Below are 21,847 nucleotides of genomic sequence, written 5' to 3' on the forward strand. Positions count from 1 at the left end.
GTAACATGTAAAGGAACCCGTCTACAAAGACCACCTCTTCTACAAAGGCCGCTTTGTGTGTTTCCCTTGGGCGGTCGCTATAGACAGGCTTGACTGTATTATGATGAAATTTGTTTTACTACTTGTTTTCTCAGTAGTTTGTTGTACTGAGCATTTGGTTGGCTGCCCGCAAGGCCTTTGTAAATGCCATTGACAATACATTCCTCCTATGGCCTTCTTGATGGCAGCCGACCATTTATCTATTTATATTGCTTGTGACCATCCTTTGTGAATCGTTTCCGTCCATAATATTTATATCTGAATAAATTAAATGAAATATTTGATACTTTAAGAAGTCTTCCTAAATGTCTCATTGTACCTTGTATCTGCACCCATCTCTATCTCGACCCCTTCTCTCTCTCTCTCTCTCTCTCTATCACCCTTTCCCCTTCCTCTCTCTCTCTCTCTCTTTCTCTCTCTCACCCCTTCCTCTCTCTCTCTCTCTCTCTCTCACCCCTTCCCCCTTCCTCTCTCTCTCTCTCTCTGTCTCTCACTATCCTTCCTTCTCTCATTCTCATTTTTTACTTGTCTAAGTTTGTCTGTCCCACTTTCTGTGGTCATGCTTACACCTTTTTTTTTTGGGGGGGGGGGGAGGGGGTACTTGTGTGTTAATGGGAGAAAGAGAGAGAAACACACACATGAGCAAAGAGAAAAGTGGAAAAATATACCATGACCCAACATTTGCTCCGGTGACAATTGTTCTGGGCTTCATTTCGTCAAAAGTATCGGGGTAGGGTGGCAATTGGGTTTCGGCCTAGGTTTAGTTTTGGAGTTATGGTTCGGTAGAGCGTTGGTTCCAAGGTAATTATATTTAGGAGTTGCAGTTATTGTGGGAAATTGGCCACGGAGCAATCGTCACACGAGCATGTGGTGTACAAATGATAATACACTTCCATTTCTTTATCATTCCTTATTTTTGTCCTTTCTTTCACTTCTTCCCAAGTTTTCACCTCGTGTTGTTTTAGACGTAACGTGGCAAAATAGAGACTGCATGAGATTAAAGGTAAAGACCAGTATTGGAAACGCCCCAATTTCAAAAAATGAAATGGAAGCGCTTTATTACCAATCATGTGAAAGAATATGTTTTGACTAATACACGATGATAAAAAATTTGCCAGGAAACCGCATACCAACTAATTGATATATTTGGTAAATTAGTTTATCTATTGGACTGTGAGAGATAAACGCACATGTCGCTTTCTGTGTACAGTGCTTGTAACTTTACGAAGACTGGGCCAAATTTCTTATCATTTTGATGATTCCAGAACCTTGCAGTACACTCCAATACTTAAATGCTAGATGATCAACCTTTTCTGATCGATTCCACAACGTTTCTTTCACAATGCAATCGCATGACCTTAAGTGGTCTTTATCTTGAAGACCACACAAAGACAAAAGCAGTTATAAATCAACCACAGGTGCAAGATACAATATTTCAAGAATCATAACCATTTTTATTTCTCTTTTTATACCCCAAACAAAATGACTAGATGAAGAAAATGTTATATATATATTTATAATGTACACCTTTTCTAAATGAAGCAAAGGAAATTGATATAAAAACAATTCCTGCACATGTTCTTATTACATACATGATAGAAATTCAATTATACATATGCAAGGAAATTAGAGAATTTAAATAGATAGCTTTTTTTCAATTAAATCTTTCATATAGAGCAAATCATAATAGAAGATATTACTATGGTTAGTAAATTCTTTACAAAAAATGTGGTTAAATAAACCGTAAGGATTTGATACACAATCATTTACAAAGATTTCTAATTTCTTAAATCATTTTTTGGTACAAAAAATTCTCTCTCATAGATTTCTCGGTATTGCAACTCATTCACGACGAATGATCTTACAAGAAAAATGACAATAATTGAACAATAAAAAATACAAAGGCATATACAACAGCTACATACAAATAAGATCCAAAGTGGATTAGCCAAAATCTTTCTGGACCACTTCTGTGTATCTACATGTACATGTGGGAAAATTAGTAGAACTTCACTTTTCCTCCAAGAACTTCAGGAATATCTAATATAGAAAAAGACCTTGAGAAGAAAAAAGAAAATTACTAAATCCTTTATTTCTTCTGGCTAAGGATTTGATGACAGTGCCTTGTGCCTTTAATAGTTTCTCTTTGAAACAAAATAATATAAATAATCCACAAATGCAAGATCCACGAGTCCCGTATATTTGCATATTGAAGGGTAGGAATGGAGACAACAGACATCGATTTTAAAATCTCACGAGTTAAATAATGATTTTGATAGACGACTTTATAGACTTGTCTTCAGAAAATAATCTAACACATGCATTTACTGCAATAATCTTTTTTACTTACATGAGGCTTTCCGTAGTGTCCATACACCAATTGCTCTCATTTTTACGAAAGTAACGTCCGAGTACTTGCTCTTTTTCTTCTTCTTCTTACACAAAAATACAAGGGGATAAAGAAAATTGAGCATTTTTTATCTTCACTTCATGTAGAAAATAAAATACCAATTGTGGCTATAAATATAGATAATACCTTAAATCAAAGGATTTCAATTCCAACTCATTTTTTTTTCTTCATTAGTATGATTTTGATTCCAACTCAATTTTTTTATTCTTGAGATTTCAATTCCAACTCATTTTTTTTCTTCATTAGTATGATTTCAATTCCAACTCAATTTTTTTATTCTTGAGATTTCAATTCCAACTCATTTTTTTATTCTTGAGATTTCAATTCCAACTCATTTTTTTTCTTCATTAGTATGATTTCAATTCCAACTCATTTTTTTATTCTTGAGATTTCAATTCCAACTCATTTTTTTATTCTTGAGATTTCAATTCCAACTCATTTTTCCATTCGTATGATTTCAATTCCATTTCATTTTTTCATTCGTATGATTTCAATTCCAACTCAATTTTTTTTTCTTGAGATTTCAATTCCAACTCAATTTTTTCATACATATGATTACAATTCCAACTCAATTTTTTCATTCGTATGATTTCAATTCCAACTCAATTTTTTCATACATATGATTACAATTCCAACTCAATTTTTTCATTCGTATGATTTCAATTCCAACTCAATTTTGTAATAACTACAGTTACTGTGTGCTTAATACTAGTGACTGGGGGGCGTCGTGAAGCGCATATATAAGTCTTCACGTTAAACGCGAAATAAATATACAGTGTTATCATTATTATTGATTCCTACTGATAAGGGTTAAGTTTACTGCTTCTGATGCTCTTACTTAAACAACATTCTTCTTCAGGTGCAATTCTTGTCCCCTGATACATGTACTTTAAACTGACCGGTATTACTTTTTTAAAGCAGGACTTGTGTTTTTGGGGTACAATGTATAACTAAAGGCAAACACAGAGACAGAGGGACATGGAAGTTCTCATAACTATATACATAGAAAGTTAAATAATTCACAAGGCTAACAACCTTGAACTCTACTTGTCTTTGTACTGCATTTGGAAAATATATACTTGTACAATAACCTATGATTTCTGGATAACAACCGATGTTAGAAAACAGAGAAAGGGAAATAGATTGAAACATAATTAAAACATTAATGGAAAAGAATGTTAACTACATTATATGCATCTTAGTGTAACAAACATGGTACAGAATGTGACATTCCTTCCAAAAAGGATTATCAATATACTAAACATTATTTATTTTCTTTAGAAAAAATACAATCATACAAAAATTCAATCATCTTTTTTGCCACATTCTTCAAATGATGTCTGTAGTATATCATAAACAAGATCAAACATATAGATCGATTTATCCGAGAATTCTTCTCGCGAGTATGAATCATTTTCTTATCTACACGTCGTATATGCTGTCATACAAATTCACCGAGTTGAAAAAAGTTCTCAAATACATAACACAGGTAATATTAAGAAATTGATGGAAAGCCCTGGTTTTTCTTCATTCTCCTCCTTTATTTTTTACTGTTCATACTAGTTCATACATCCCACAACTTTCCAACACCACTATTTTTTCTTCTTTAGTAATGTTACAAAGAACTGGCTATAAAATATAAAGTATAATGCATCTCTTTATACAGCTAATAAGCAGCACCCCTGTGTAACAACATTGGCAAAAACCATCTGGGGGTCAATTTACATTTTAATATAAACAGAAATTGGCGTCCCAAGATTGCATCAAAACAAAGTGCTCTTGAAGAGTTTCAAGATGTTTTAGGCTTGCCAAAGCTTGCTAAATCTGCTGCTGATGATCCCTCTACTATCTAGACTGCCACTGGAGTGCATAGCCATTTTCTAAAACACAAAAATGGCCTTACCAGCACCACAGAGCCTCTACACACTTTAAGCGATAACCCAGTCACACCGATGAGGTCGACACCGACGCCAGACCAATGACAGATGGAACTAAACATTACTTTACCCTAATTAGGCCTGTCCTCATCAGCTCGAGTTTGCCAAATAACCCGCTATTTTAACTATCCCGATCGCAAATTAGCCAGTTAATTTGCGTCCCCATCAGCCCCCAGTTGCAATTAGCATAATGATAATATCCCGAGAAATCTTGGTCTTGTTTCCAAAATATCCCAATATTTGGGAAACGGCGGGCTAATATGCGCCTGTCCGAGCTACTTTGTGATGAGCGTATCAGTCTGGTGAAGACACAATTATGAACTTCGGGATAATATCCAGAGTCTGGAAATAGCGGGTTCTTTGTCAAACTCAAGCTGATGAAGACAGGCCTATGACCGAGTAGGATTGGTTTGGAGTCGATGTGGAGTCAGTTTTGCGGTGTGACTGAGGAATAATGACTGGACTTCTGACAACAATCAGGAATGTTTTTGATGGCTTGCGTACTACTAAGCTGTGACGTCATAAAAATCGAATTTTAGAATTTCTCAATTTTTTCTTCATTTTCCGAAAGAGCATCAAAAATTATGTCTAAACGTCGAAAACCAATTTAATACGTTAAGAAAGAAATTTTTTAATTGGATTTTTGATGACGTCACACTTCACCACTCTATTACCTTTAAACATCACTTGACAAACAATTGTTGCAGCAGATAACATGTAAGGACATGTCTAAACTAATACCCACAGATGCCTAAATGTGTTTTTTTAAAGGAGAGACATGCTTATGGTAATAGTTTGCTTTAATCACCCCTGACAAAACCCTTGATGTGATGTTGAGTGTCGCATCAAAAATGAGGGGTGGTATTCCAAAGACTCTTTAAATCTTTGATTTCATTAAAATTACATCCAACTGTCGTAACAACTCTGATTGTGCATTAATTTTGAATCACTGGCACTTACATGTACAGGTGAGTAGCTGCATACGAAGATTAAATCTGTGCAAACACCAATGAGAAATCATAATTGAAATTACAGTCAAACCTGTCTATAGAGACCGCCCAAGGAAACACAGAACATGTTCTTTGCAGACATGTGGTCTTTGTAGACAGGTTCCTTTAGTAAGTGTTTCAATGAGAAACCATTTTCAAGTGAAACAAAAATATGGTCTTTGTAGACAGGTGGTCACTAAAGCAGGTTGAACATACTTCACTGATTCAAAGATAAAGAGAAGTTCTAGAATGCCATTCTCAGACTAGATTTTTAAGGGTTTCCCAAAGATCTTCTCTCTCGGCATACGCTTACAGAACATGGGTAAAATTGAGATTATTTACGATCAAATTTATGCTCAATTCTTCATACTGGCTCTCAGCAGACAATATATTGATACGACCAGTTACGCTAGATTGAGTACAACAATACATGTAGATGTGATGGGAGGAAAAGTTTGAGATGTGAAATACATGTATTGACATAGGTCTGTTAGAGGAAGCTTGATTACAAAACATGACATACAGATGTTTTTGGTGTTTAACTCGGATCCGAGCAGACAACGTCATCAAAGAACCAGGATAAGGCATCTCAAAAGCAGCATTTATCATTTCAGAACTCGTGTGAAGAAGAAAAAAACGAAGTTCCTAAATATCAAAATAATGATGGATGACCGTTGTAAAGAGTTTTTCTCTTTTTTTTTTGGCTAAGTCATATCAAATTTCCTGGAATAATATCTCACAGTTTACATCATGTTATACGAGAGAAATGATTGATGTTAACCAGCTCCTTAATTTCAATGCAAACGAAATTTGGCATCACCCAAGAGGGTATGAAACTAAAATTTAAAAAATCTCCAAAACTTCTTGCTTTCACCTGGGGGGGCGTTTTTCAAAACTTGTCATCAGTGACGAATGACAGTTTTTTTTTATAAGCTACTGAAATCCTTGCTTCTGATTGGTTATCAGCAGATTTGTCACTGATATTTGTCATTTGTCATTGAAAAAACACTTTGTGAAATGGGCCCCTGGAAGACAAACTAGAAACGAAGCTGCTAATTATCGGGAAAAAAATGTTCCTTCCATTTTAGTTGTTGTGAAAAATGGATATTTCAACTTTCTCATGATCTGTAAATTTGTACTCGAGCGGCAAAGGTTTTAGGGGGTCAAGATGAAAGCCAATGATCATTCATGACCACGATTGGTTTCTTGGGAGTTCTGGTGTATGATTCTTATATTTATCATTGTTTACTTTTTATTTGGGAGAGGGGAGTTGTGTGTTCCCTTTCACTTTATCCTTCCATTTTCCAACTGATTTTTTTCTTCTCTGATCTCATTACTGCAAAACCAGGAACTTTCGGCTGCATTAAATGTTCAATAATTTCACAAGTGGTTCAGATTCGCAAAAGTTGTAGCAGCATAATAGATGTATCACAATTGACAACGTATCACATCTTTGCAATAGTTAAAGGCTCATAATAGTGGGTTCTCATGGGGTAATTCGACACCATTTTGTGTTTACCAACTAAGCAGGTGTTGTCAACTTGTCAGTCACCAAGAGTGGACTTTTACAACCGATAGGTCTTGTAATGCACTGTGCCCCTAACCTACCACCATAAGGAATTAATTCCATGATATCAAATTTCCCTCATCCTCAAGATATGAAGGCAAGTAGGAGTATTTCCTGGTGGGACCACAGGTTTGTTGCAAACACAGACACATTCATTGGTAATTCCACCAAACCTAGTGTCAGCAAATTATGATGCAAGACACATGGACACCAACTTCTAGGTGGCTTGAAGTTTCTTGCCATGGAAATAACCATCCGTATACATTGCAAAGTTACCAACACACAAAATGTCCTGGTTTTACTGTAGCATGGACTGGCCATATCCCAAGAGGACAATGCGAAAATATTCTCTGAAATCTAATCTATGTAATGAAGCCACATTTTCCAATCTCTGCTACCAAATTGTGCTTCACAGGTAAATATAAAATCCGGAACCAATTCAAAGTGTTTATATTCACTTGCTGGATATTAGGTAATAGAGGGCCTATAGCAAGGTTGTATGATATGGCAGAATGCCGTAGAATGAGCCGGCTAAATCACATTCAGCAGATTTCCTGCAATGCAATTGTCTTTCCTTTGACTTTTTCTTAAGACACGTCTGCTAAAATATTGCAATATAAATAATGGAACTTCTTCTGAGTATGTAAAGAAAGTGCAAATATATTACCAGTAGTATAAAATCTCTCTGACTCGACTGAAACATTGAAGCACATTATATATATATATATCAAAGACTCCAGCACTGCTTGCCCAAAATACTGTGCTTCTCTCTCCGATATCACTTATACACATTTATATGCTCCGCCTTTAAACCTGGCATAGCATTCTTGTCCCCTCCAGTGCTTTTACTGCCTTGCAAAAGTTCATCCAACAGGCATACAGTATTCCATTAGGAACCTTGCCGGGCGCTCCTTTCTCGTTTGTGATTTTGTTTTCTTCAACCAGCTTAGGTGGTACTGCATTGTTAGGATGGTTGGGCGTGGCAGCTGCTGGTCCTTTCTGTCAGTGGAGAGCAAGTGCATCATTCTCCCTAAGCTACTAAAAAATAGTGAAGATCCTATTGTCTGGGTGGTGCAGGGGGTTGTCCTCTCTTTGTACCTGATTAACACAAATTAAAGAAAAGAGAGAAAAAATTAGAAAGAAGGGTAATTAGTCCCATAAATATATATAGAGAGAGAGAGAGAGAGAGCCAAATCAATTCATATTTTATTGAACTGTGAATAAGAGTCTACTTTTACAATATTAGTTACAGTACAACTGTGTTTTATATGAGTGTCGTACAACCTCTGTTCCATTGTGAAAATGATTCTAACCCAATGATTAAGCACCAAGGGAAATCCCAGTGCTTTTGGCAGCAGTGGCGTAACAACAGTTTTAACATGTGAGCATTTTCACCCTGCAGCATTAGATGCCAATTTATACGAACTTTAAAATCTTGCCTGCAAAGAAAACTGAATTCAATATAAGGAACTTTTTGTTTATTCATTTTCCATGGCATACAAAAAACAGAAAATTGTATTCATTTTCAGCACATTGGCAAACTATTTGGTGTTACGGTACCATGAGTAGTTTGTTATAGAAGGTCATTTCTAAAACCAGAAGCTGACCAGAAAACTTATAAGCTGCAAACGTCAGAAAAGAAAATAACATGTTTTAGAAGTATTAGCCAACCAAAAGTACATCTACAATCAATTCAATTTGTTCAAACCAATTTTAAATTATTATACCACAGGTATAAAACAGAACACAAGCCCTTTTTTTTTTACTGTGAAAAGAAATTCCTAACAAATAGTAAAGTAGTATATATATATATATATATATATATATATATCCTGTAAAAAATTCTTACAATGTCAATATAAAAACTTTGTACCGGTAGTGCAATCTTGATGATGCCTAAGTTCGAACAAGCAGAGTACAAATTTCCATGCAAAAAGGCATCCACATGACATTGTATGTTTCCAGTTTTTCTCAGGCATGAGGCAATATGATTTGCAGAAACAGGAGTAGCTATTTTAGGGGGGACGGTATATACTGAGGATGGTGTTCTTGAAAGCGAACTAACTTTAGTCCATGGTTTAATCCATCGACTAAGTATGAAATGCCAAGTGTCCATATGAATATGTTTTTGAATAATTTAATCTGTAACTAAATTAAACTAAAATGTAATAACATAATTAATAAACAACAATATACCTATGATATAATTATGTTATCATGGTAATTAAGGACATATCAAATTATTCAAAAATATATTCATATGGACAATTGGCATTCCATACTTAGTCGGTGGATTAAACCATGGACTAAAGTTAGTCTGCTTTCCTTAATACCACCTTTAGGCCCAAATTCACAAAGCAGGTTTGTTGACAAACCTAGGTTTATGTACGTCATATGACGCTTTTTAACACGTTTTTTTACAAACCTGGTTGTTAAAACGCGTCATACTGTATGAGGCACAAAAACCTAGGTTTGTCGACAAACCTCCTTTGTGAATTCGGGCCTTAGAGTTTGGTGCAGTTTATACGGTGGAATCTCATGTAAAGAATATAGATTAACAACTTGTGAATTATAAAATGTGGTACAACTTATGTAACTTTCTGCACTTTTTAATCATTTTTCAATATTGTCGAGTTACTATCTTGATATAAAGTCCCAAGAAGATAGAACAAGTTTCAAAGAGCAGAAGTATTTTACATTATGCATAAATTTATGTTATTCATTTTCCCATACACTATACAGGATATGTATTTGAATCTATGAACAAGAATTTCAATACGAAAAAATGAGTATCAATGCAAGGCATGCCATGCCAATCACTTCAAATCATGTAATTCTTGAATAAAAAATAATAAATAATATAAAAAAAACTCTCTTCATCAAGTCCAAATGGTGCATTGAATGCTAATAGGAAAGAATACAGGTAATAAAGAATAATATAACAAATAATAATACATAAGAAAAACAACATTATCATGCAAATTCCATTATAAACTAGTGCATTTCTCGGCAGAAACCCGCACACCGCTCCATTCTACACATGTGGGACTACATGTGCTAGAAGATGGGTAGGAGAGAATAGCTGAATCAAGAATCTTCGAGTCTTCCAACATGCAGGGGGGGGGGGGGGAAATATGACTCAAAGGTCCATTCAGACTCCATTCAGACTCCAGGTGGTTAAATGCTTTGAGAGAAAAAAACAAATGTTGCAAAATAAATTCTGCAAAAGTTAAATAATATTAGGATAATGCACCCATGTTTCTCCATCTTCTGTCATACAGATCTGTACAGAACCATGGGGGCTACGGGTTTTACCCTCAAAAAATATCTCTTGCAATTCTTGTAAATATACAAGTTTTGTCGCAGCATTTTGTATTGAACCCTCCTTTTTAAAGGTATAGACCAGTTGGGAAATCCCCCCCCCCCCTCTCAAAAATTCACGTGAAAGAATATGTTTTAAATACAGTAATACGTGACTGATGATACAAAGTTTGCGGGGAAAACGCCTACTAATTGATATATTTGGTAAATTATTATATCTATCTGGACTGGAAAGATATCCCGTAGTCCCATATACATCTTTCTATGTACAGTGCTTGTAAGTTTACCAAGACTGGGCCAAATTTCTTATCTTTTTAATGATTCCAGAACCTTGCAGTACACACCTTTACTTATATGCTAGATGATCAAACTTTTCTTTTACAATGCATTCGCATGACCAGAACTGGTCTATACCTTTAATAAAATTTATCATGTCATGTCAACAATATAAAATGGAGCTAAACAGTGCACATGCAAAAATGATAGGGGTGGAAATTGGAATGCAAGGGACCTTTAGAAGAAAACAATTGGATGCATAATTGCATATATGCCAAAATCTGTCATGTCGCAGCACTCACCATTGGAATGTGCATTCGCTTGCTCGGATGTAAAGTACACAGTGGAGTCTGGTAGCGAAAAGGGGGGTGGGTGGGGTGCAGAGAGGGTGCAAGAGAGAGAGAGAAAGAGAGAGGGGGTGCATAAAAAGCATGGGGACATCAATTACAGTGAAGTGGTAATGTGAAATAATATTTCGATATGGAAGACTTGACCGCAGTAGTGGCCCCCTGGCCATGGGGCACCAAACTGCTATGTCGGGCAGCTGATTCTTCAAAAAGTATTGAAGAGAAATTGTTGCCCATGTCAGGAACCAAAAATGTAATACATTAAAAGTACATTGTATACAATATTGAAGACCAGAGAGATATTGGAAGAGTAACCCATGCAAGGAGAGAGATAAAAGACTGAGATAGACAGAGATAGAAGAAAGAGAGAAAGAGAGAAAGAGAGAGAGAGAGAGAGAGAGAGATAGAGAGAGAGAAAAGAGAGAGAGAGAAGAGAGAGAAAAGAGAGAGAGAGAGAAAACAAAATAAGAGAGAGAGCAAAAAAAAAAGAGAGAGATAAATTTATAAAGAAAAAATATATATTTGAGTAAATGTCAGTGCAACATAGATGCGCAAAAACAAAATAAGAAACATTACAAAAAATTATCTTGGCAAAGCAAACTCGAGTCCAGACCACCTAAAAATCAAATTAAGGTCACTTTGGCTCATTGATATCAAGCCCTGCAAAATGACACTAAAATACCCCCCCAAAATAAGGGGAAAAAATACATACAAATCATTCAAATGTAATACATATGCAATTAATGTATGTATAATGACAAAAATATATATCTATGAGGGGAAAAAATCAGGGAAAAAATACATACCGGTACATACAAATCATACAAATGCAATTAATATATGCGTTTCTTTTTTCTTTCTTTTTTTTGTGATTGAAAACAAATGTGTTTATATAACTCACATCTCCAGTAAAACTGATTTTCTACCACGTTGGTAGAGCCATACCTGCGTACGTTAAACATTCAGGACTTGTAATTTTCACATTCTGTTTTTATCATCGAGAGTAGGAGAGGAACTGTGGTAAATGTATTCAGGATCTTAAAAAACACACCACAAGATGTCTTAAGACGAAACCTTACAAATTGCGTTATTTATCTGTCTCTGCAAATGAATCCAATGTATGCATTATAAAACCAGGAGCAGGAAAACATATTACACAGAGGCATACAACAGTTTTGCTCTGGAAAGGTCTCGAAGACACCAGAAAGATATATAACAGGGGCAACATGGTAAAGCAAAGGCTTCAAAGAAGTAATAAAATCTCACCTACACAAAACAATTTTCGACCGAAATCAGTTATTCATACAATAAGATTACCAGTTCAATGAAAGGTCTTGGACAATAGAGTGATTCCCATCAAAATGCTTAAAAACGGGACAAATATTGGAAGTTACTGTGTGAGTTTCCTCATTTATGATCACACATATTTTATGAAAACAAAGGAGGAATAAGGAAAAGGGGGAGAAGGCTTTAAAAAAAGGAGGAATTATAAAAAGGACGGAAATAAATACATGCAGACATACATCATTGTATGACCTTTTTCTAATGATACGTTGTATGACCTTTTTCTAATAATGCGTTGGATGCAATTAGCACTAAGCAGGAAATAGAGGCTTTAAAAGAAATCTTCTGCCAAAGGGGGTTTAAAAACACAAAGGTTCTGATAATGTAACAGTTCAGAAATGATTGAAAAATCAATCTGAAAATGCTTATTTTACATTTAAAATTATACAAAACAATGTACCACTTTTCAGGAAGGGGGGTATGCGGTTACCTTGTATCACAGATTTTGCTTATAGTGTATCCCCACTCCTCATATAGTCTAATGTTCTTTCAAGAGAGGTTTTACAATCAATCTTAAAGGGGAAAGTTCACAGTATTATACAAATAAATGACATTGACTCAGGGGGCTTTTCTTTGAGTGAACTACATGTATAAACATTGAATATGAATTATTTACCGGTAGTTAAAACGTTAAAACGTGGCCATTATGGGATTTGGTTAACAATAGGACATTTAAGATGTTTTTTTTTAATTGAAAAATCAAGAAAATTTCAAACAAATGCAACATACATGTAGCTTCTCAATGAGATAACTACAATGTCCAATATTAGTCCAATGTGTTACATTAGCCACCTCGCTCTGAAGATCACCTATCGCCTACAATCATTTCCATCATGGACCCTTATAGAAGGGCCACCTGCCTACAGTGGCCAATGTTTGTCCGTTCCCTTCAAGTGGAGTTATAGACAGGTTTAAATGTATACTAATTGAGCATCTAACAAGCTATTCAATACTCATTCAATGACATACAGTATGTGAATACAGTTCAAACTGAATTCACAGCTCGACAGAATTTCACGACGCCTTTGAGGCTACACGCTGATGACACATCTGTGAACCGTTTTAATACCATAACAAAGAAATGAAAATAATGGTGTAGAGGCAATGAGGAAGTGAGAGCACGAATGCATCTTCGTATTTAACTCCATTGCAGTGTGATGAAGTACACTGCACATACAAGTAGAGTCCTTAACTGTATTTCTTTTAAAAGTGATCTTTGACCAGATCCATATTAAAAGAAAGAATGTTTTCTTTGAACACATGACATTGCATGTAATCTGTCATGATCAGGATACGATCGGCTCGCAATGATGAAATACTCTTCAGTGAAGTGTACATAAATTGTTTATCTATATTTATTAATGTGTCTTTGCATTTAACTCCATTGCAGTATGAAGTACACTGTACATACAAGTAGAGTCCTTAACTGTATTTCTTTTAAAAGTGATCTTTGACCAGATGCATATATTAAAAGAAAGAATGTTTTCTTTGATCACACAACATTGCATGTGATCTGTCATGATCAGGATACGATTGGCTCGCAATGATGAAATACTCTTCAGTGAAGTGTACATAAATTGTTTATCTATATTTATTAATGTGTCTTTGCATTTAACTCCATTGCAGTATGAAGTACACTGCACATACAAGTAGAGTCCTTAACTGTATTTCTTTTAAAAGTGATCTTTGACCAGATCCATATTAAAAGAAAGAATGTTTTCTTTGAACACATGACATTGCATGTAATCTGTTGTGATCAGGATACGATCGGGTCGCAATGATGAAATACTCTTCAGTGAAGTGTATTTACAAATTGTTTATCTATATTTGTAGACACACTTAATATTTAATAGGAGTGTGTTATATGCTTAATATCATTTGTTCAGAGGCAAAAGAGCGTTAAATAATCTTGTTTTACGGAGGTTAAACTCCCTTCAAGCTCCAAACAAATAGTATAAATATACTACTTTGCGGTTTGAAATGATGCTGTAGCATTTATTAAGTGATGGGTGTGGTGTCTCAAATCTTGAGAATATCTTCACATGATGATGATTTAATTTACCGGTAACAAACAAGGATTATATATCATAAAAATTATAATGTGATGCAGTCGCACCTACACAGGTCTAACAAGCATTGCTTCCAATTAGGTTAGTTTTTCATTTCCTGTTACCAAATAATTTTGCATTATAAGACTAAAAACGAGTGTCAAAAATATATTTCAATGCTAATTTTCTGTTCTATCACTATGTTTATTATTGTGATTATCTTGTTATTGTTTATATTATGTGAAAAGAAATTAAATAAATTTGCTCTATATAGAGTGACTACTACTACTACTATACTAAAGGGGATGCTTTGCTGATTTTGATGACTAAGACTATACAGTGTGCAGTGTCATTGTTAGTCTGATTCAATTTATATAGCCTTTCCTTCCCAAGAATTCATCTTCAATAAAAATGGTGAAATAAAAAAAAAGATAGCCCTGGGATATCGTTATACTTTTGCCCTGAATTTTAGGGGGGGGAGAGATGTCCTTTTCTAAAAATAGATGGACATTTGGACTTCCATATATCAATGGACTATTACAATTAAAGGGAGATGGTCATCAGTTCCCATGTGCAGAAGAGTCTTTAAGCCAAGTTTAACTATTACATGAACCTCTGCCATGCAAACAAGACCCAACACTAGACTGACAACGCAACGTATAAAACAGACCGTACAAAAAACACATAACTGGGAATGGCAAAAGAATTGGCTCCGCGTGGAGACGTTTCTACACAATGACCTAGGTCTGAGACTACTTTGAGGCTACGAGCCTCCGTCTCTACCCTCCTCATGAACTGCTATACTTACTTTGTCTATTTGGTTGTTTGCTTGGATACGTCTTTTGTAACTTCTTCATAGGTGGAGGAGTTGGGAAGCGTGAGGATGAGTTAAACCGGAACCGACTCTCAAAATCATCTGGGGGAGAGGAGAGAAGAAAAAAGTAAAGATGAAATTGATATTAAGAACGTCTAGAAGAATTGAACCTACGTGTACAGCATTCTTATGATTTTTGTAATTAACTTCCAGGCAGGCACCTAAATTACATTGTATCAAACATTTCACTATGTATACGTGTATGTACATGTACTGTACCAAGTTTGTGATTGTAATACACTTTCATTTAGGCGTATTAATACTGTACGTGCCATTGTTACAATCGACCCTGAAAAAAAGATACGCTGGACAGGTATAGCCATAAATGTATTGATCCATGCCACTCCACTGCCTGCCATTCGTTACTTGGAAAGATACAAATTATTTTTTTGCAGCTCTATTTGTTTTTCCTTCTATGATAACATTTTATGGATTGAAAACAATACAGAACTCTACATGAATATGTACAGAGTCAAGCCTATAATGGTAAACGTGTTTATATAATATTGGATGGCTTTAAGTGTGATACAAGAATATATTGTCATAACGAAGCCATACAATATTATTATTATTATCTATATCAGGCTCCGTTGTCAGAAGGGACACCAGTTTTGGACATGGGGGGGGGGGGGGGGCACAGTGACCAGGTACCAGCGAAAGTGTTGTTGATCAATATGATACAAAGACAAAAGTATCATGGAATCAATTTTGTTAAAACAATTCCTGTACTTGGCACTATGACACTCATCCAAACTCTCTCATTCTTTCTATTTTTCTTATGCGCCTCGGAATAGCATTGTCTAGATAGACGGCGCTATATAAATGCCTATTATTATTATTATACACATGTCCATGTTTTTATGCATAAACAGTTCTGCGATCCTTAAATATTTCCACTGATCCAAGCTTTAAAGAAGGCTTTCAAATTGATGTAATCATCATCAGAAATATAGTCTTTGATGCAGACAATAATCCAACGTACATGTACATGTACAATGTATGGAACAAAACACCTTGAATTTTCAAAATGTATTCATTTCTGGCAGTCTAACAAAAAGGGGGATTACAAATTCATCACAATGGATTGAGTCAACTTGTGGGATAAAAAAAAGGGTTACAAAAGTGATACAGATGGAATGACTCATTAATTTGATTGTTCATGTTCATTTACATAATAAGTGTTTCCTTGAGGTATAGTGATTCTGTACAATGTATGTAAAGTGGCAAAGACATGTACAGCTGTGGTTGATATCTGTTTGATAACCTGTCATGTTCACAGTGTGCATGTACCGGTACAGTGTATGTCTGATGCCACTTAAAGAGAAGGTTGAGTTCTGGGAAGAGGTAAAAAATAATTTGTGAGCGTTATCATTGTATATGTGTGGAAGAGCATCGGATAAAAAATTATGGCTCTTCAAATGCCTTTATATTCTAAATATGGCATGTAACATCATAAAAATTGGGACAGATTTTTCTGCCACATGTTCGTGTAGTCCCATATACATCATTCTGTGTACAGTGCTTATTACTTTAACAAGACTGGGCTGAATTTCTTATCATTTCTAATGACTCCAAAACCCTGCAGTACAACGTTTCTTTCACACTGCAATCGCATGACCAGAACTCAACTTCATCTTTAAATGCAGTCATGTGGCTTTTAATAGTCTTGAGGTAAAATCTATGACAAAATCTACCTTCATGAATATTATGGCCAGATTTAAGAAAAGATTTAAGAAAAGAGGTAATTAAATTATTAAGTCAGTCTAGAGGTGCGACTGGGCTAATTACTTTCAATGGTCAATCGAAATTGTACGATTACTCTGCAAGTCCATAACCAAGGAGATTCCCACCTACAATTAATTATCACTAATTAGTGCAAACATCCTGCAGATTCTTCAGAAGGCCTGTCCTTATCAGCTCAAGATTGCCAAATAGCTCGCTATTTCTGATTTGGGAAATAAGCCCGAAGTTACAAACCGCGTCTTCATCAGCTCGAGACTTGACCTTGAAACTCGAACTTGAGATATTTTGCTCAGCGTTCGCGCATGGTGCAAGTCTTTGGGCTGGTGAGGGTGCACCAGTCAAATAGCTGGATATTTCGCAAACTAGCCCAAGATATCTTGGGATGATTATCTCGACCAAATATCCCGATAATTACAACTTTGGGCTGATGAAGACGCAAATTAACTGGATAATTTGCGATCAAGATAGTTCAAATAGTGGAATATTTTGCTAACTAGCCCAAGATATCTTGGGGATGATTATCTCGACCAAATATCCCGCTAATTGCAACTTCGGGCTGATCAGTACGCAATATAGCGGGATAGTTCAAACAGCTGGATATTTGGCAATCTCTAGCTGATGAAGACAGGCCTAGAGTGTACAATTGAATTATGCAACTGAAGACTTGGGGTCTTTGACGGCAGATGTTCCAAGCTGCCGAATACATGGCAACAACATATTTCTATTTCTCTTTTTAATGTATTTTTGTTTAATGCGCCAAATATGATACTGCAATTTCAGTCCCTAAAAATGAATTTCAATTAATTTTTTCTGGTTCCTTCAAAAGGCACAAAACTTGAAAAGCAAAGTCAAAACATTTTGGGGGAATCACCTTTTATGAAACTCATGTATTGGCAATTCCAGTTTCCCAGGGTATGTTTACTTTCTACTGACACACACAAGAGATATTGTAAAGAACAAAGAACAGTCGATTTTGGATTGCACTTGTCAACACAGCTAGTTTTAGGAACATTAGGTTTCAACAATATCTCAGAGTCTAAAGTTCACAATCATTTCATACTACATGTATGCAAATATTTGAAGTCCGTGAAATTATGCAATGCCCCCCCCCCCCTTCTTATCACAGCGACTTGGGATATATCCATCAAACTTGTACCAAAGTAGTGGCACCTACAGCATTGACATAGAATACTACAAAAAGCTCAAAGTTGCAAGATGGCAAATCATTAGGAATATCACAATCATAGTTCCATTTTATGAAGTATACATTGATATTGATGGTTGTTACTTTTACTAAAAGTCATTTTAAAGTTTGTTTTCACCAGTCAGAAGATAGTTCATGGTCATTGTTTATATTCAATACACTATTAAAGAATATTCAAAGAGGGATTCCAAATTATTTTCAATGAACAAAACTACAAGCATTCAAACATTCAAAGAGAGATTCCAAACCACTTCCAATAAACAAAACCAAGCATTCAAACCTGCTAATGTTCTGCAGCAAAACGTAGCAATCTCTCAGGACAAAATCATGAATCCAGTTGTATCTGTATGCTGTAGACAGCTGTATGCTTTTAAACATAACTTTTCATAACAAAACAAGAGAGGAATCCAGAGCCCATATCTTAAATTTGAAGGGAAGAAAGAGGGATTCTTTCCTCCAATATACAGGCCTAGAGAACTGTGTATGCCATACAAAGAAGTCAAAAAAAGAGGAAAAAAAGAGGAAAGTAAGATCCATGAAATGTACAGTCAAACCTGCTTTAGTGACCACCTCTCTACAAAGACCACCTGTCTGCAACAAGCACATTTTTTGTTTCCCTTGAAAATGGTTTCTTACTGAAACATGTACTAAAGGAACCTGTCTACAAAGACCACCTGTCTACAACAAGCATATTTTTTTGTTTCCCTTAATCGGTCGCTGTAGACAAGTTTGACTGTAATTTGAAAGTATAAAAATAAGTAGAAATCACTCCTTCAATGGACAAGGTTGGCAGAGCTCTACATTCAATGTCTGACAGGGGAAAATTACACGGGGGCTCGGAGCAAATTAGCCCCCAAAACGCCCAAAAGAGCCCCCGAAAGTAAAAAAAGAGCCCCCCCCCCCCCCAAAATTTGCATAGAGTTCAATGCAAAACAAATTAAAGAGCGTTATTTTCATGCAAGCTAGCTTGAAAAGTAGCCCCCGAAATTGTTTTATTAATTTTTTCCCTGATGTCTGACCTACCTGAGCTGCCTGTAGAAGTAGCCTGGCCAGCACCGTACACGTTGTACCCGTTATACCCGTTGAAACCCCATCGTCGATTCCCACTCGCCATCGCTTTCACCTCCTTCAAGCTCTAGATTGCAGAATCCAAACAACCAAAACCACCCCCTTGTCCCGTTCAGAGTTCAGACAACAAGAATAATCCTCCTCTTCTAGTATTAAAAAATCCAACAATTCCTAAAACTTCAGAAGGCAGAGTCAGTACAGGTTACACTGTATGGTACAGAGGATCAGCAGGTTTTCCTTGGGCTCAAAAGAGAACCTTGCATACATACAGTAGTAGCGTACACAACAACAAGAAGCTACAAGAAGACAGAAAGAATAATCCTCCTCTTCTAGAAAAATCCAACGATTTCTAGAACTTTGGAAGGCAGAGTCTGTACATGTACACCTCCCAGGCTTTGGTACAGAGGAGTTCCTTGTGAGAGAATCTTGTTCAGACCACGAGAACAATCCTCCTCTTCTATTAAAAATCCTAGAACTTTCAAAGTCAGAGTCAGTACATGTACACTCCCCAGGCTATGGTACAGAGGATCAGACGCTTTCCTTGTGAGAGAGAACCTTGCATAAGTAGCGTATACAACAATAATTGTTCTTGTTCAGACCACAAGAATAATCCTCCTCTCCTAGTAAAATTCCAACAGTTCCCAGAACTTTGGAAGGCAGAGTCAGTACATGTACACCTCCCAGGCTATGGTACAGAGGATCAGAGGCTTTCCTTGTGAGAAAGAACCTTGCATAAGTAGCGTACACAACAACAAGCTACAAAATGCACTTCTGCAACGCTGTCTGATCTTGCAGTGTGTGATTAGCGAGAGCTTCCGAGACCCTACACGTCCAATCAAACTGAGCTGACCTCACAGGAAGCGCAAGGGGGACAGCATGACGTGTAGCTGGGGCGACTCAACGGTTTGCGACCTACGCAGCTACGCAGCAATGGATGAGGGGAGTCGTGCCAGCTGACAATACTGTTTATAACTGACAGCTGCTAATTAGGTGGTGTTAAACGGTGCCACACAACAAGTGTCTCTATTCTGATACGTCGTTGCAGTATGGATTTGAGACTTGATTAAACTGGGTCGTAGAGTGGAGAGTACAGGTCGAATTGCATACAAGATCCTTGGATCCAGACCTTTTGTTGGCTAAGGTGAACTTTTTTTCTTGAGAGCATGGGAGAGGAAAAACTCATCAGGCATAGAAACAATGCCAGGTGTTAGCTGTAATCAAGCTTGAAAGCATTGAGTGTATTCCTAACAGTAAACAGAAACAAAAATAGCAATTATTGAGTCATACATGTACATCTGTATCTGTAGAACATTGCTATACATGTATGTCAAATTATCAGTGACTGTAATTCAAAGTTTACAAGGAAGAAAGAGCATCTCAGACAAGGACCCAATCATACTTTATGTAGACCCTCAGGACGAGGCATTTTTAACATGATGTTTGTGCACTACAGAGTCATGTGTACTTGAGATATTTTTCTTTCTTTTTGGCTTGCCTGCTTGGTTGTTTGTTTCAATGCTTTTTTTGTTATAGAGGGGTGGAAGCATAAATCTATTTAACTCCTGGAAAATCATACATGTAAAATATGCAAAATAGGTTGTAAAATAAGAACCTCAAAAGAGAAATCATAATTTGTCTTTTTTTTTAATCTAAAAAGGGCTCTCCTGAACAAAGTACACTATTTCAACAATGTCAAAACCATTTAGTATACACTACAGGTATTTCATAGTGCATAACAAAACAAAACTTATCAGCGATTAAAAAGACTAGGCAATTAGATGGATGCTACACCTGACTCCTCATAACAGCCCTGAATGCCAAGGTTGATGCAGAACACCACATACATTAGTAATGCAGACCTTTATGGCCATCTACTAAAACTCTCTGAGAAGCTAAGACAGTGTAGAGACTGAGACTGAAGCATGCTGGCCACTGCTTCAGGAGAAAAGATGAAGTTTGTCTCTCAACTTCTGTTAAAATGGACAAAGAGGCAGAAGACAGGGGTGGTAGTGAGCACTAAAAAAACTATAGTCCCCCCCCCCTCAACTACCCAATCCAATCCAATCCCCTCCCCTCCCCCCCCCCCCCCCTTGAGTAAAAAAAAGGGAATCTGGGGGGGGGGTGGCATCTAACATCATTCCTCCCCTTTTGAGTAAGAAAATTGGGGCAAAATCAGGAAAAAATGGGGGGAAATCAGGGTAAAATCTGGAAAATTATTTAATTCTGGAAAATGGTTTAAATTGGGTGATTATCAGGCATGAGAAGAAGACCAGCCAAAACATACATAGATGTGCTCAGAGAAGACACGGGACTTGCAGCTGAAGACCTAGGGAATGCCATGTCAGACAGGAAGTCCAGGGGGGCGTTTCACAAAACTTGTCACCAGTGACAAATGACAGTTTTTGTTATAAGCTACTGAAATCCTTGCTTCTGATTGGTTATCAGCAGATTTGTCACTGATTAATAGTCTTTTGTCATTGAAAAAAGGCTTTGTGAAACGGGTCCCTGGGGTGTGTTTCACAAAGACTAAGTTCGACTTTAAGTTGGACTTAACTACGGCAGGCCACTGTAATTTACTCTCACCATTTTGTATGCTGGTGTTGGTCTATCAAGGGACATACAAGTCTCATGATCACAAATCTACAGAATCTTCATTTTTTGATAATTCATTATTGAAGGA

General features: G+C 36.3%; 1 protein-coding gene across 2 annotated transcripts in view; it reads right to left on the minus strand.

The window, feature by feature from the left end:
• Positions 1-6,230: 6,230 nt before the first annotated feature.
• Positions 6,231-21,847, minus strand: part of LOC105438133 (WAS/WASL-interacting protein family member 1) — a 48,451-nt gene continuing 32,834 nt past the window's right edge. The window contains exons 5-7 of one of the 2 annotated variants that reach the window (XM_030993431.1): positions 15,087-15,194; positions 10,842-10,889; positions 6,231-8,040 (exon numbers count right to left, since the gene is read on the minus strand). In XM_030993431.1, the coding sequence (XP_030849291.1) occupies positions 8,000-8,040; positions 10,842-10,889; positions 15,087-15,194 (197 nt within the window). In that variant the 3' untranslated portion in view covers positions 6,231-7,999. The remainder of the gene's footprint in view (positions 8,041-10,841; positions 10,890-15,086; positions 15,195-21,847) is intronic. The other variant, XM_030993439.1, reaches the window with a different exon arrangement.

The sequence above is a fragment of the Strongylocentrotus purpuratus genome, unplaced genomic scaffold (genome assembly GCF_000002235.5).
Source record: "Strongylocentrotus purpuratus isolate Spur 01 unplaced genomic scaffold, Spur_5.0 spur5_contig_848, whole genome shotgun sequence".
Classification (NCBI taxonomy): Eukaryota; Metazoa; Echinodermata; class Echinoidea; order Camarodonta; family Strongylocentrotidae; genus Strongylocentrotus; species Strongylocentrotus purpuratus.